The 17,160-nt window shown below is 40.3% G+C and overlaps 1 protein-coding gene across 3 annotated transcripts in view; it reads right to left on the minus strand.

Annotated features, from left to right (window-relative positions):
* edil3a (EGF-like repeats and discoidin I-like domains 3a) overlaps positions 1-17,160 on the minus strand; it is a 306,460-nt gene that overhangs the window by 213,951 nt on the left and 75,349 nt on the right. For 2 of the 3 annotated variants that reach the window (XM_084180559.1, XM_084180560.1), the window contains one exon: positions 12,683-12,712. In XM_084180559.1, coding sequence (XP_084036685.1) covers positions 12,683-12,712 — 30 coding nt within the window. The remainder of the gene's footprint in view (positions 1-12,682; positions 12,713-17,160) is intronic. The other variant, XM_084180561.1, reaches the window with a different exon arrangement.

Consider the following 17,160-nt stretch of genomic DNA (forward strand, 5'->3'; position numbering starts at 1 on the left):
GGCAAGCTTCGGCGTTCGTCGTCCCCGGAGTACTAGCTACCACCGTTAGATATTTCGATGTTTGATTGGTTTGGTCTGTCTGTTGCACCTGTGTCCGTTTGTGTCTGATCATGTGTCCTATAAGTTTCCGGCTTTGTGTTTGTGAGTTTGTGTGTTATTTTCCGCCTGTCCGTTGGTGTCACCCGTGCACTACTCTGGACTTTGTTTATTGTGACGCACTGTGTTTGCGTTGTCGCTCGCCTCCTTGTTTGAGGTCCTTAATTTTGTTTTGTTTATACAGTTCAGTAAAGTCTTGTTTGACTGAGCCCATGCATCCTGCGTCTGACTCCTCAACCACATCCACATCAACACTGACACTCACTGTTCAAATAAACCTACCATTAAAATGATAGACTGATCATTTCTTTGTCAGTGGGCAAACATACACAATCAGCAGGGGATCAAATACTTTTTTCCCTCACTGTATACTAACCATTCGAGCTAACATGCAACAAATGACTATTATTATGGGGGTAGATTATAATACAGTTTTAAGTACCCCAATATATCGTAAATCACACTACAAACTATCACCCTCTTAATTAAGAAAGCCAAGAAATTAAGAATATCATGGACACATTATAACTAGTGGAAATACAGTGGCTTGCGAAAGTATTCTCCCCCCTTGGCATTTTTCCTATTTTGTTGCCTTACAACCAGGAATTTAAATGGATTTTTGGGGGGGTTGTATCATTTGATTTACACAACATGCCTACCACTTTGAAGATGCAAAATAGTTTTTATTGTGAAACAAACAAGAAATGAGAGAAAAAAACTGAAAACTTGTGTGTGCATAACTATTCGATTTTTGCCCATTATTCAAGGAAAAACTGCTCCAGCTCCTTCAAGTTGGATGGGTTCCGCTGGTGTACAGCAATCTTTAAGTCATACCACAGATTCTCAATTGGATTGAGGTCTGGGCTTTGACTAGGCCATTTCAAGACATTTAAATGTTTCCCCTTAAATCACTCGAGTGTTGCTTCGGCAGTATGCTTAGGATCATTGTCCTGCTGGAAGGTGAACCTCCATCCCAGTCTCAAATCTCTGGAAGACTGAAACAGGTTTCCCTCAAAAATGTCCCTGTATTTAGCGGCATTCATCATTCCTTCAATTCTGACCAGTTTCCCAGTCTCTGCCGATGGAAAACATCCTCACAGCGTGATGCTGCCACCACCATGCTTCACTGTGGGGATGGTGTTCTCAGGGTGATGAGAGGATTTGGGTTTGCGCCAGACATAGTGTTTTCCTTCATGGCCAAAAAGCTCATCTGACCAGAGTACCTTCTTCCATATGTTTGGGGAGTCTCCCACATGCCTTTTGGCGAACACCAAACGTGTTTGCTTATTTTTATCTTTATGCAATGGCTTTTTTCTGGCCACTCTTCCGTAAAGCCCAGCTCTGTGGAGTGTATGGCTTAAAGTGGTCCTGTGGACAGATACTCCAATATCCGCTGTGGAGATTTGCAGCTCCTTCAGGGTTATCTTTGGTCTCTCTGATTAATGCCCTCCTTGCCTGTTCCGTGAGTTTTGGTGGGCGGCCCTCTCTTGGCAGGTTTGTTGTGGTGCAATATTCTTTAAATTTTTTAATAATGGATTTAATGGTGCTCCATGGGATGTTCAATGTTTCGGATATTTTTTTATAACCCAACCCTGATCTGTACTTCTCCACAACTTTGTCCCTGACCTGTTTGGAGAGCTCTTTGGTCTTCATGGTGCTGCATGCTTGGTGGTGCCCCTTGCTTAGTGGTGTTGCAGAGTCTGGGGCCTTTCAAAACAGGTGTATATATACTGAGATCATGTGACAGGTCATGTGACACTTAGATTGCACACTTAGACTTTATTTAACTAATTATGTGATTTCTGAAGGTAATTGGTTGCACCAGATATTATTTAGGGGCTTCATAGCAGAGGGGGTGAATACATATGCACACACCATTTTTCCTTTATTTATTTGTTAGAATTATTTGAAACAAGTTATTTTTTTTCATTTCACTTCACCAATTTGGACTATTTTGTGTATGTCCATTACATGAAATCTAACTAAAAATCCATTAAAATTACAGGTTGTAATGCAACAAAATAGGAAAATCGCCAAGGGGGATGAATACTTTTGCAAGGGACTGTATGTAGCAATTAACAAACATACTGTATATGGAAATGTTTGCTCTATCCAAAATTACAATCAACTGATTGCAGCATTACTGCAAAAATGGAGGAGGCAAGTGGGAGAAGGTATAGTGGGGGAAAAAAATATTTAGTCAGCCACCAATTATGCAAGTTCTCCCACTTAAAAAGATGAGAGAGTCCTGTAATTTTCATCATAGGTACACTTCAACTATGACAGACAAAATGAGAATTTTTTTCCAGAAAATCAAATTGTAGGATTTTTTATGAATTTATTTGCAAATTATGGTGGAAAATAAGTATTTGGTCAATAACAAAAGTTTCTCAATACTTTGTTATATACGCTTTGTTGGCAATGACACAGGTCAAACGTTTTCTGTAAGTCTTCACAAGGTTTTCACACACTGTTGCTGGTATTTTGGCCCATTCCTCCATGCAGATCTCCTCTAGAGCAGTGATGTTTTGGGGCTGTCGCTGGGCAACACGGACTTTCAACTCCCTCCAAAGATTTTCTATGGGGTTGAGATCTGGAGACTGGCTAGTCCACTCCAGGACCTTGAAATGCTTCTTACGAAGCCACTCCTTCGTTGCCCGGGCGGTGTGTTTGGGATCATTGTCATGCTGAAAGACCCAGCCACGTTTCATCTTCAATGCCCTTTCTGATGGAAGGAGGTTTTCACTCAAAATCTCACGATACATGGCCCCATTCATTCTTTCCTTTACACGGATCAGTCGTCCTGGTCCCTTTGCAGAAAAACAGCTCCAAAGCATGATGTTTCCACCCCCATGCTTCACAGTAGGTATGGTGTTCTTTGGATGCAACTCAGCATTCTTTGTCCTCCTTACCAAAAAGTTCTATTTTGGTTTCATCTGACCATATGATATTCTCCCAATCCTCTTCTGGATCATCCAAATGCACTCTAGCAAACTTCAGACGGGCCTGGACATGTACTGGCTTAAGCAGGGGGACACGTCTCGCACTGCAGGATTTGAGTCCCTGGCGGCGTAGTGTGTTACTGATGGTAGGCTTTGTTACTTTGGTCCCAGCTCTCTGCAGGTCATTCACTAGGTCCCCCCGTGTGGTTCTGGGAGTTTTGCTCACCGTTCTTGTGATCATTTTGACCCCACAGGGTGAGATCTTGCGTGGAGCCCCAGATCGAGGGAGATTATCAGTGGTCTTGCATGTCTTCCATTTCCTAATAATTGCTCCCACAGTTGATTTCTTCAAACCAAGCTGCTTACCTATTGCAGATTCAGTCTTCCCAGCCTGGTGCAGGTCTACAATTTTGTTTCTGGTGTCCTTTGACAACTCTTTGGTCTTGGCCATAGTGGAGTTTGGAGTGTGACTGTTTGAGGTTGTGGACAGGTGTCTTTTATACTGATAATAAGTTCAAACAGGTGCCATTAATACAGGTAACGAGTGGAGGACAGAGGAGCCTCTTAAAGAAGAAGTTACAGGTCTGTGAGAGCCAGAAATCTTGCTTGTTTGTAGGTGACCAAATACTTATTTTCCACCATAATTTGCAAATAAATTCATAAAAAATCCTACAATGTGATTTTTTGGATTTTTTTTCTCAATTTGTCTGTCATAGATGACGTGTACCTATGATGAAAATTACAGGCCTCTCTCATCTTTTTAAGTGGGAGAACTTGCACAATTGGTGGCTGACTAAATACTTTTTTTCCCCACTGTATGTTTGTTTTCCCTTTATTAAAGACCAAAATTGGCAACAACAAAAGAAAATTATAAATAAAAAAATATATATGTTTTTCTTGAGGAACAAATGTTGAAGGCAGCGCCATAAGGGTTGGACAATAGTTGGGATTACATTTTTGATGTGCCGATTCCATGTTACATTGTTTATGAACTTATACGCAAAACAGCGCTTGATTCAAAACTTAGAGTTTTTCCATTTAAATTATTAAACAAAATTCTTGCCACAAATACAATGTTAAATATACGGGGAAGACAACCATCTCAGTTGAAGTCGGAAGTTTACATACACCTTAGCCAAATGCATTTAAACTCAGTTTTTCACTATTCCTGACATTTAATCCTAGTAAAAATTCCCTGTCTTAGGTCAGTTAGGATCACCACTTTATTTTAAGAATGTGAAATGTCAGAATAATAGTAGAGAGAATGATTTATTTAAGCTTTTACTTCTTCCATCACATTCCAAGTGGGTCAGAAGTTTACATACACTCAATTAGTATTTGGTAGCATTGCCTTTAAATTGTTTAACTTGGGTCAAACGTTTCGGGTACCCTTCCACAAGTTCCCACAATAAGTTGGGTGAATTTTGGCCCATTCCTCCTGACAGAGCTGGTGTAACTGAGTCAGGTTTGTAGGCTTCCTTGCTCGCACACACTTTTTCAGTTCTGCCCACAAATGTTCTATAGGATTGAGGTCAGGGCTTTATGATAGCCACCCCAATACCTTTGTTGTCCTTAAGCCATTTTGCCACAACTTTGGAAGTATGCTTGGGGTCATTGTCAATTTGGAAGACCCACTTGCGACCAAGCTTTAACTTCCTGACTGATGTCTTGAGATGTTGCTTCAATATATCGACATAATTTTCCTTCCTCATGATGCCATCTATTTTGTGAAGTGCACCAGTCCCTCCTGCAGCAAAGCACCCCCACAGCATGATGCTGCCAGCCTCGTGCTTCACGGTTGGGATGGTGTTCTTCGGCTTGCAATCACCCCCTTTTTCCTCCAAATATAACGATGGTCATTATGGCCAAACAGTTCTATTTCTGTTTCATCAGACCAGAGGACAGTTGCAAACCGTAGTCTGGCTTTTTTATGGCGGTTTTGGAGCAGTGGCTTCTTCCTTGCTGAGCAGCCTTTCAGGTTATGTCGATATAGGACACGTTTTACTGTGGATATAGATACTTTTGTACCTGTTTCCTCCAGCATCTCCACAAGGTCCTTTGCTTTTGTTCTGGGATTGATTTGCACTTTTTGCACCAAAGTACGTTCATCTCTAGGAGACAGAACACATCTCCTTCCGGCTACGTGGTCCCATGGTGTTTATACTTGCATACTATTGTTTGTACAGATGAATGTGGTACCTTCAGGCGTTTGGAAATTGCTCCCAAGGATAAACCAGACTTGTGGAGGTCTATAATGTTGTGGGGCTGATTTCTTTTGATTTTCCAATGATGTCAAGCAAAGAGGCACTGAGTTTGAAGGTAGGCCTTGAAATACATTCACAGGTACACCTCCAATTGACTCAAATGATGCCAATTAGCATATCAGAAAGCTTCTAAAGCCATGACATCATTTTCTGGAATTTTCCAAGCTGTTTAAAGGCACAGTCAATTTAGTGTATGTAAACTTCTGACCCACTGGATTTGTGATACAGTGAATTATAAGTGAAATAATGTGTCTGTACCAATTGTTGGAAAAATGACTTGTGTCATGCACAAAGTAGAGTTAGTTAACAAGAAATATATGGAGTGGTTGAAAAACAAGTTTTTATGACTCCAACCTAAGTGTATGTAAACTTCCGACTTCAACTGTAGCTTGTTTCTGGTCACAGGTTCAGGAATGGCTGAAAAACCACAACATTTATCTAAAATTAACCCTACAAATAGCACTGTTGGGAGATTTGGAAAACCATAGTCAATCAACAATATAATACAATTTTTTTGTAAAAATATTTATCTTTAACTTACAATCTGTAGATACTATATAATTAGACAGGTTCAGAATGTATGTGTAACATCACAGCACAGTTACAGTACATGGCACATGTAAATCATAAGAGGGCGGTTTACGGAGAAAAGCTCATGTTCTAAAACAGTTATGACTGAAAACACAATTCATTTAAAAATATCAAATTACTTTATTTTTGCTAAGTAATTACTGTAATTACTGTAAAAAAAAAACATGTATGAACATGTGTGTAGAATGTACATGTAACAACAAAATAAAAAACAAAGTTTATTTTTGTCCTCCGAGGAGACCTTCATATTCACAGAATAAGCCTCAGCTGACTCCTCTTAGGTACATCTGTGCAGCACACAGACATGGCTACTTTCTTAAGGACCAGGCTTCATGTCAGCACTGCTTCTGACACCACATGAATTAGAAATAAATCAGCACATAATTATGTGTGCAAGTGATCTGTTCAACATCCGCAACATGTTCAAAGACTGTTTTAAATAGTGTAGTAGACTGCATGGAGAGGATCATACTGTGATTATGTGAAGAAATCTGCAATAATGTGGAATTAGCATTCAGTCCATCCAGGATTCTGAAATTCTGCGATAATATGTTTTTTGCTAAATAAACAATTACCTGCATATTATGTAAGGGTTTGCAAATTTGACAAATCACCACACTATTTCCACATAAAACAGTCAAATCATCGCAATATTATTGCATAAAACGTTTTCTCTCGTCAGCGCATTTTCACAACAAATTGGACAAAATCATTGCATATTGCCATGCAAAATGTCAGAATTGCTGAAGTAAAATTAAGCATTTTAGTCCGCAAGTATCATAAAATATCATGCAAAATCCCAAAGGGACTGTAGTGTTAGTGCATACAGGGTCTTCCTCCCACACTTGAATTCACAAGAGGACGAACATGGCGTGCAAAGCTGTTCACTCCCTTCAGCTTCACAGTACCTTTTCTCCAACATCAACGTGGAATCGCACAGATTATATGCAGATTGAAAGAGAATGGACTTGGCTATTTTAGGAGCACCATTATGCATACTGTAAGCAGCTCACACTGTGCAAGAAAGCATGCTGAATGTACCAGGATGGTGAGGAAGTTTTAGCATGTCAAAGTCTGAGTGGGCCAGGTCTCAGAGTTGATGTGAAGAACAGAAATGCTGACCAAGGCCCATATATTAAGTGCTACTTTACCCCGAAAGTCAAGTATTTTGTAACATAATGGCCGATCAGTGCCCATTAAACGTGCAACTCTACTTCACATTTACGGAAAGAGCCGTAGATACATTATTAATGTATTACACAAGTTTATGGTGACTAATAAGGCCCTCACAGGTGAAAGAATGGATGCTCCCTTACCACATATTAAAAATAAATATCAAATTCATCATTAATTAAAACCAGTAATTAAAAGTAATGTGCATTTTGTATCCAATAAAGAGAAGTGATAAGGCCTGATGCTCATAAAATTGCAGATAATTTCTTAAGATGATGGGGATTGCTACACAAATGTGTCACACTTGGTTTTATTAATCACTGCTTCATATTAAAACTTTAGCAATACTACATCTGTGGTTTTGTATGACCTAAGGTAGGCAGAAAACATATATTGTACATTTACCCAGTTTATATTTCACCATGGGGTCAGACGTGCACCATTTAGTTTTTTACAGGTACAGGATTCTCTCCACTTATTTATTTACACTGAGTGTACAAAACATTAGGAGCACCTTCCTAATATTGAGTTGCACACCCTTTTGCCCTCAGAACAGACTCAATTCGTCGGGGCATGGCCTCTACAAGGTGTCAAAAGCATTCCACAGGGATGCTGGCCCATGTTGACTCCAATGCTTCCCACAGTTGTGTCAAGTTGGCTGGATTTCCTTTGGGTGGTGGACCATTCTTGATACACACGGGAAACTGTTGAGTGTGAAAAACCCAGCAGCGTTGCAGTTCTTGACACACTCAAACCGCCTGTCACCTACTACCATACCGCGTTGAAAGGCACTAAAATATTTTGGCTTGCACATTCACCCTCTGAATGGCACATACACAATCCTTCTTTAACCTGTCTCCTCCCCTTCATCTATACTGATTGACGTGGATTTAACAAGTCACATCAATAAGAGATCAAAACTTTCACCTGGATTCACCTGGTCAGTCTGTGTCATGGAAAGAGCAGTTTTGTACACTCCTAATGTTTTCCAAATGTTATGTACACAGTGTATAAACACAACTAAAGCTTATAGTTTAACACCTGACCCTATCAAACAGCAAACATTGGCTGCTTCCTGTGTGATACGCCATGAATGGTGTTGGGGAACAGAGTCAAATGAAGGCTGTGTTGCCTCGATGTCAGGCATCCTTTCATAGAGAGGTTCCATTGATCTCACACTTACATATCCCCTCTATTTGAGAGATGTCTACAAACAGCAAATACAGTGCATTCGGAAAGAATTCAGATCCCTTCCCTTTTCCCAAATTTTGTTAATTTACAGCATTATTCTAAAATTGATTAAATTAACAAAAATCCCCATTTATCTAAACACAATACCCCATAACGACAAAGTGAAAACAGGTTTTTCAAAATTGTTGCTAATTTATAAAAAACAAAAACTGAAATACCTTATTTAAATAAATATTCAGACACTTTGCTATGAGACTCGAAATTGATCATCCTTGAGATGTTTCTACAACTTAATTGAAGTCCACCTATAGTAAATTCAATTAATTGGACATGATTTGGAAAGGCACACACCTGTCTATATAAGGTCCCACAGTTGACAGTGCATGTCAGAGCAAAAACCAAGCCATGAGATCGAAGGAATTGTCCGTAGAGCTCCAAGACAGGATGGTGTCGTGGCATAGATCTGGGGAAGGGTATCAAAACATTTCTGCAGCGTTGAAGGTCCCCAAGAACACAGTGGACCCCATCATTCTTAAATGGAAGAAGTTTGGAACCACCAAGACTCTTCCTAAAGCTGGCCGCCCGGCCAAACTGAGCAATCGGGGGAGAAGGGCCTTGGTCATGGAGGTGACCAAGAACCCGATGGTCACTCTGACAGAGCTCCAGAGTTCCTCTGTGGAGATGGCAGAATCTTCCAGAAGGACAACCATCTCTGCAGCACTCCACCAATCAGGCCTTTATGGTAGAGTGGCCAGAGAGAAGCCACTCGTCAGTAAAATGCACATGACAGCCCGCTTGGAGTTTGCCAAAAGGCACCTTAAGGACTCTCAGACCATGAGAAAGAAGATTCCCTGGTCTGATGAAACCAAGATTGAACTCTTTGGCCTGAATGTCAAGCGTCACATCTTGAGGAAACCTTGCACCATCCCTACGGTGAAGCATGGTGGTGGCAGCATCATGCTGTGGGGATGTTTTTCAGCGGCAGGGACTGGGAGACTAGTCAGGATCGATGGAAAGATGAACAGAGCAAAGTACAGAGAGATCCTTGATGAAAACCTGCTCCAGAGCTCTCAAGACCTCAGACTGGGGTGAAGGTTCGCCGTCCAACAGGACAACAACCCTAAGCACAGAGCCAAGACAACGCATGAGTGGCTTCGGGACAAGTCTCTGAATGTCCTTGAGTGGCCCAGCCAGAGGCCGGACTGAAACCCGATCGAACATCTCTGGAGAGACGTGAAAATAGCTGTGCAGCGACACTCCCCATCCATCCTGACAGAGCTTGAGAGGATCTGCAGAGAAGAATGGGAGAAACTCCCCAAATACAGGTGTGCCAGGCTTGTAGTGTCATACCCAAGACAAAAACTGTTTTTGCTTTGTCATTATGGGGTATTGTGTGTAGATTGATGAGGGCAAAAAACTATTTAATCAATTTAAGAATAAGGCTATAACATAACAAAATGTGGAAAAAGTCAAGGGATCTGAATACTTTCCGAATGCACTGTAGAGGCTATTAGGCAGAGAAGTGTGTGTGTGTGTGTGTGTGTGTGTGTGTGTGTGTGTGTGTGTGTGTGTGTTTGCATATGTGTCTGCCTGCTTGTGTGCATGTTTGTGCATAAATTAGTGAGTAACTGAAATGGCATCAACCTATACTGCATGTGTTTTGTCTTACATTTTGTTTTTATTTTTTCATTCACAAACTCAAAGGGCTTGTGATGTGGAATGCCAAACGCAGAATATCTATTTTGCTATGGAAGAAAACAGAGACTTTATCACTAAAAAATATCAAATAAGCCATATACTTGAACAAGAAAGAGGAAAATCGTTGTAACCATCTAAAGAAGGAGATTGGATTGAGAAGACCTACACAGGACATGAACATGGTTATATAAAGGCTGTTTTCTAGAGAGCCAGCAATGCAGTGTGTTGGCCACAGTTGAATATGTCAAATCCATCTAAATGCATGGTTTCAGGAATTCAGTTGCATTCCAATTGAACAACAATTCAATGTTCAAATAAAACTGACTGGGAGTGAAATGGAATTGACCCCAACAATACATAGGCTCATCTATCTGACTATTAATATCAGGGAGATAGCTAAGAGATGTGAAGTTCCTGTATTCCCAAAGTGGTCCCATTACAACCAGAAACAATAACAACTGAGATCGCCTGAACTCGTTCAACCCTTACGGAAAGAACACATGATTTCACATGTGGAAAATCACGTGATTTCACAATGTGAAATCATATGAAACCATGTGGTGCTGTAACACTTAATGGGATGATATTTCACATGAAGTTTCACTATCACGTGGATAGTTTTCACATGAGATTTCACAGCTGATGCCCTGCAAACAAAAATGAGTCGTTAGGATGTCCCCGGAACTTCATGCAGTCTTTTCAACTCACATATTTGACACACTTGATTACATTGTGTTTGTTTATTTATACAGTAATTATTATTGAACATGTCCTCACCTAGGATTTTAAGTTACAACCTCTTGGTTCAGGGCATTCAGAGCTTCCTGCTACGCCACCATGTCTGTATCAATAACTGATTTCACCTGTATTCCTACCCTTTGGATTTACTAAAGTAAATCTCAATTTAGTTAAAAATACACTCAAGTACAACTATTATATTTATCATAGTGATTCAGGAGTAACATTAAAACAGAATAATATGCCAACTTTAGACAACTATACATATAACCCTCAAATTGCTGAAATAAGTCAATGAAATCAATGATGAGATAATAGTTAGATTAACTGATAACTAAAATATGGCACTCTTTTAAATGAATCTGTAGGGGACTTCTGAGACTGCTACAGACTTTGTGGCACAGCAGAAAGATCAGTGTACCCCAAATCTAGAGGTTGTGAGTTCAAATCTCATGTCAAATGTAATAATATTGATTAAAGATGATTACACTATTTTAGCTGAGCAGTGTACCACTTACCTTAAAACCCCCAAACCATTTCATTACTTCCCTTTAAAAAAAACACGTGCTATGTGCAGTTTCACATGTGAAAATCTTTCAAATGTTGTCACGTGTAATTTCATGGTATCACATGTAAAGATGTTGCATCCTGATGTTGTCACATTTGTTTCACATGAGATCATATTTTCACGTTCTCAAATGTTTTCATAAGTGTAGTTTCATGTTATCACATGTTGCTTTTATATGTTGTCATATGTTATCACATTAACTTCACATAAGATCATGTGAAATTCATGTGGCTTTTCTGTCTAAAATGACAATAAAGAATATTTCAGTTCTTCTTCTTTTGTTAACTGCTCCATTAAATTCTTACAGAGCTTCTAAAAAGCTTTTCTGAGAAGTTCCTTACTTTCAGGGTAACCGGAAATTGCATGTGATCGCTAAACATGCTTTCCGAGGCAGCAGAGGCTGCATTGGAGGGCATTTATGATAATCAACTGTGCTGATCTTAACCCTGCTGTGCACCATATGCTAATAGTAAGTTAATTAAATATCATTAGCCAGCTCCTTAGGGAAGAGTGCGTATGGAAGTACACTAACCAGAGCTAAGCTAAGATATGAACTTGCTACAGGGATGGAAAGTTCTCCACTAACTAACTACCATGATTCATAACTATTTTCAAGTTAGAAAAATGTGTACAATGCCTATTGAGGCTTGTTTATAGAAGAGGACTCTCAAAAAAGGTTATCTAATGGAAGAATCACTACTTTCACATTGACTCAATTACAGATCACTCAATAAGAAACAGGCTAACATGAGTTTAATTCTTTCATTCATATTTGCGTGATCAAATGTTGTTGACTTGTTTAGATTTTTGGCAGTGTTTGGGACCAATGTGGTTTAGAGTTCTCGTTCAATGACAAACAATGAAGATCAATGTTAAGTGAAATTTGCTGTTGCAAGGGAGAACAGCAAATGTCTCTGATTGGTTCAAAGAAAAGGAGGCACTAAAAGTGATGATCTAAGCTTGTAAAAAGAAAAGGGGTAAAAAGTTTAGAAGACTTAACAAAAAAAAGGAAGACACTTGGAGATCAGTCAACCTAAGAGTGCTGACTAGGAATGATCAATCAATCAATGCAGCAGGAGCCACACCAGTCAATGAGGAAGGAGAAGGGTGGGATAAGGTCTTGAAAACTACATGGTTCTGTGTGTGTGTGCATGTGTGTGTGTGTGTTGTTACACCACATTATGTATTATCTTGAATGGGAGTTGGTGTTACTGCATTGTGTGTGTGTGTGTGTGTGTGTGTGTGTGTGTGTGTGTATTGAGAGAGTGAAAGAGTGAGAAAGAGTAAGAAAGCTGTTGAATGGATACAGGAACGGTCATATGATTGTACTGCTGATGAGTAGAACACACACACACAAACACAGACACACAAACACACACAAATGAGGGGAACACAAGTTACCAAGTGTAGAAATATCCCACCTGCTGAAGTCGTCTCCTCACTATCTGCTGCTGTAGAGATAGAGGGAGGGAAGAGGGGAGGAAGGGAGAAAGGAGAGAAAGAGAGACCAGTTAATTTATTGTGAGGTAATTTTAAAGGATTTAATGGTGTAACTCCATTGTGAACACTAAATGTTTTGCATTTGCAATAAACTCAATTTATCAAATAATTGACTAATCCTTTGATTGATGGATGGATGGATGGATGAGTGACTAAAACACTCAGTTAATAATCTCACTTTGAGTCACATGTACAGTACAACCAACACTGCAGACACAATATATGTTTTCATCAGAACACAATAGTATGCATGCATAATGTATGATTGAACAGGTTAGCTGGTGACAATCAACCAGACACAGAACCACAGAAAAGCCTACTTGTACACAGTGCCATCATGAAATGCAAGTACTTGACCAAACCCCATCAGCCCGTGGCTTTTAAAGACTGGTTAGTGGCCTCTGACTAATGTGGACTCCTCATTCTGGACCAGTGTACAGTAGGATTACTCTGCTAGGCATACACGGCTGAATCCCTATCCTAATCCGATTCCAATGCCATGGGTGAGTGGCAGGGCTGAGGCCTGGGCTGTCTCCCATCATTATCACAGCTCTCTATCTCTGCCCCATCATATACTAGAGCAGGCCTGTCTGCCTCACACACAGAGACACAAACCCAGCCAAACACAGAGGACCAAGGGGAAGAGGTATATGTAATGGTGTTGTTTTCCCAGACTGTATGACATCTACATGTTGTTTTTCTTTCCATCTCTCTGAGACATCATCAAGAGAAAATGGGTTCTCTTCTCTCCTTTCTCGTTCCAAATGATCAGCCGCATTGAATGGATTTGTGGTCCTGTGTGGCTCAGTTGGTAGAGCATGGCACTTGCGATGCCAGGGTTGTGGGTTTGATTCCCACGGGGGACCAGTATGAAAATGTATGCACTAACTACTGTAAGTTGCTCTGGATAAGAGTGCCTGCTAAATGACAAAAAATGTAAAATAGACTAGTACTGCGGGGCGGACTGGGACAAGAATTTGCCCCTGGCATGTTATCCACACCAAACAACATCATTATGTGCGCCACCAACTTACCACATCATTTTGGGTTGACAATTAGACTATAGTTGCTATATATTACTGTCAAAATAGGACTTCAGATGTTCGTATTTTCAATAGACATGAATAACATACATCTTTATGTGCACTAACTAATATCATAGGCTAAATAATTTGGGTTTCAACACCTGAGGAAGTGGAAACTCAAAACACATTAACTATATAGATTGCTAACTTCAAATGCAATACCCACTGCTACTAGACATGTATTCATCCAACAGTAAATGTAATGTCCTAAAAGAACTTCACAGTTGTAGGCTAATACCCATGAGACATACAGGTCTATGCCCTCGTAATGGCCGGTGCGCATTTCGAATGCGAGTTTGCATGACCGGCCGGCCATTGCCCACTGATCAGCCAACGGCTCATTACATACTTAACAAAAATATAAACACAACATGTAAAGTGTTGGTCCCATGTTTCATGAGCTGAATATAAAAATCTCAGAAATGTTCCATATAAACAAAAACCGTATTTCTCTCAAATGTGTTCAAATTAGTTCACATCCCTGTTAATGATCATTTCTCCTTTGCCAAGATAATTCATCCACCTGACAGGTGTGGCATATCAAGACGCTGATTAAACAGCATGATCATTACACATGTGCATCTTGTGCTGGGGACAATAAAAGACCACTCTAAAACCTGCAGTTTTGTCACACAACACAATGCCACAGCTGTCTCAAGTTTTGAAGGAGCATGCAATTGGCATGCTGACTGCAGGAATGTCCACCAGAGCTGTTGCCAGAGAATTTAATGTTAATTTCTCTACCATAAGCCACCTCCAACAATGTTTAGAGAATTTGGCAGTACGTCCAACCGGCCTCACAACTGTAGACCTCGTATAACCACGCATGCCCAGGACCTCCACATCCATCTTCGTCACCTGCGGGATCATCTGAGACCAGCCACCCAGACAGCTGATGAAACTGTGGGTTTACACAACCGAAGAATTTCTGTGAAAACTGTCAGAAACCATCTCAGGGAAGCTCATCTACAAGCTGGTCGTCCTCACAAGGGTCTTGACCTGACTGCAGTTCGGCGTCGTAACTGACTTCAGTGGGCAAATGCTTACCTTCGATGGCCACTGACACGCTGGACAAGTGTGCTCTTCATGGATGAATCCCAGTTTTAACTGTACCAGGCAGATGGCAGACAGCATGTATGGTGTCGTGTGGAAGAGCGGTTTGCTGATGTCGACGTTGTGAACAGAGTGCTCCATGGTGGCGATGGGGTTATGGTATTGGCAGGAATAAGCTACGGACAATTAACATAATTGCATTTTATCAATGGCAATTTGAATGCACAGAGATACAGAGACGAGATCCTGAGGCCCATTGTTGTGCCATTCATCTGCCACCATCACCTCATGTTTAAGCAAGATAATGCACAGCCCCATGTCGCAAGGATCTTTGCACAATTCATGGAAGCTGAAAATGTCCCAGTTCTTCCATGGCCTTCATACTCACCAGACATGCACCCATTGAGCATGTTTGGGATGCTCTGGATCAACGTGTACGACAGCATGTTCCAGTTCCCGCCAATATTCAGCAACATTGAAGAGGAGTGGGACAGCATTCCACAGGCCACAATCAACACCCTGATCAACTTTATGCGAAGGAGATGTGTGGCGCTGCATAAGACAAATGGGGGTCACACCAGATACTGACAGTTTTTTTGATCCACGCCCCTACCTTTTCTTTAAGGTGTCTGTGACCAACAGATACATATCTGTATTCCCAGTCATGTGGAATCAATAGATTAGGACCTAATTTATTTATTTCAATTGACTGATTTCCTTATATGAACTGTAACTCAGAAAAAAAAAATGTGTTGCATGTTGCGTTTATATTTTTGTTCAGTGTAGACTAGTATAACAGAGAAAGTATGCAAAAATCATAGCTGCCGGCCATGCCACATTTTTCATTGTTTTATTTTTATATAAAACAAATATTTGTGTGTGTCAATTTCAACAAGCCCACACAACTAGAAAATGTTTCAGCCCATCTGGTATTTGCCAGAATTGCCAGATGGACAATCTGCTCCTGGCTGGGTGTATAGAATGCATGTTCTGTTACTTTAGTGATGTAAACATGAGATTGCAATCTAAGGTGAGTATGTCTGTATTTCTCAGGGGTTGAGGGCCTGTCTAATAATAAGGAGAGGCCTCTCGAATTATGATACAATTTTATGTGCACATTTTCATCTTAAACACTGCATACTAATGACAAATGTGCATAATGGAAGGGTAAGGTGCTCATGAGAGAGAGAGAGAGAGAGAGAGAGAGAGAGAGAGAGAGAGAGGAGAGAGAGAGAGAGAGAGAGAGAATCAGGGCTATACTGACATCAGTATTCAAAGTTGTGACGACGTCGCAACATTTGCCTCCATTCCACACATTTCAGCTACAAACATTGTTTGCGGGGCCCTAAGCAGTCTTACGTCGCTTATGCCTAGGGCCGGCTCTGCATTTAGTGGGTGTTTTTGTTGTTTACCAGAAACACTAATGTTTATGCAAATCATGTATTTGAATTGATGAACATGTTAATTGTTGGCCATTGTTATGTCAAGTGTGCAATAGCATTGCCTGTGAAGTGTAACCTATTATCAGTCTGTTCATTGAAAAGTTAGACGGTGTATTATCGATGAAATGTTGTGAATGGTTTATGCCAGGTTAGCGCAGGTCCTTTCTCCCTATTCATGGTAGCTGTTTCTCTAAGTAGTCCTATAGTTTTTAGCTCTGCCAGATATACTCAGTTGTGTGAGTTTATTCTATTGCTAGGCCTACTGTCAATTGTCTAGGCATTTTTGCCTTTGTACTCGAGTCGAGTTAGTTGGCTATCATATTGGCCAAATAAATTATTGGTTTTCAAGCAAGTTAAGAATTTTGTCATACATTTTTTCATTTGCATATTTTGTATACAGTACATCTCTGTATCTAGTCTCCTTATCACTGTCCACTGTAAATAACATTTCATTCCAACCAAGGTGCATGAAATCAGAGACAGACTGGACATATTCAGCCATTCTTGGAGGACAAAATTAACGGAATATAAAGATACTTCATGTGTTTTAAAAGCCTGTTGAGCATTTTAGCCAAGTCCTCTCTTTCCAAATACAATACACAGAGAGAGAGAGAGAGAGAGAGAGAGAGAGAGAGAGATATGCATGGAACAAACTCAATTTCCTTTTCTCAGAACCAAACATCAACATTATCTCTGCCAATATTCTCTGGAGGGGCCCTTGTCCTAAAAACATGCGTAACTTCTCAGACAGATGCAAAAACGTCTCTAAGACTTCTAATACCTTGCACATTACCAAGCTAATGAAATTACTTTTCTCAT

Source organism: Coregonus lavaretus, assembly GCF_964263955.1.
Source record: "Coregonus lavaretus genome assembly, chromosome: 17".
Lineage (NCBI taxonomy): Eukaryota > Metazoa > Chordata > Actinopteri > Salmoniformes > Salmonidae > Coregonus > Coregonus lavaretus.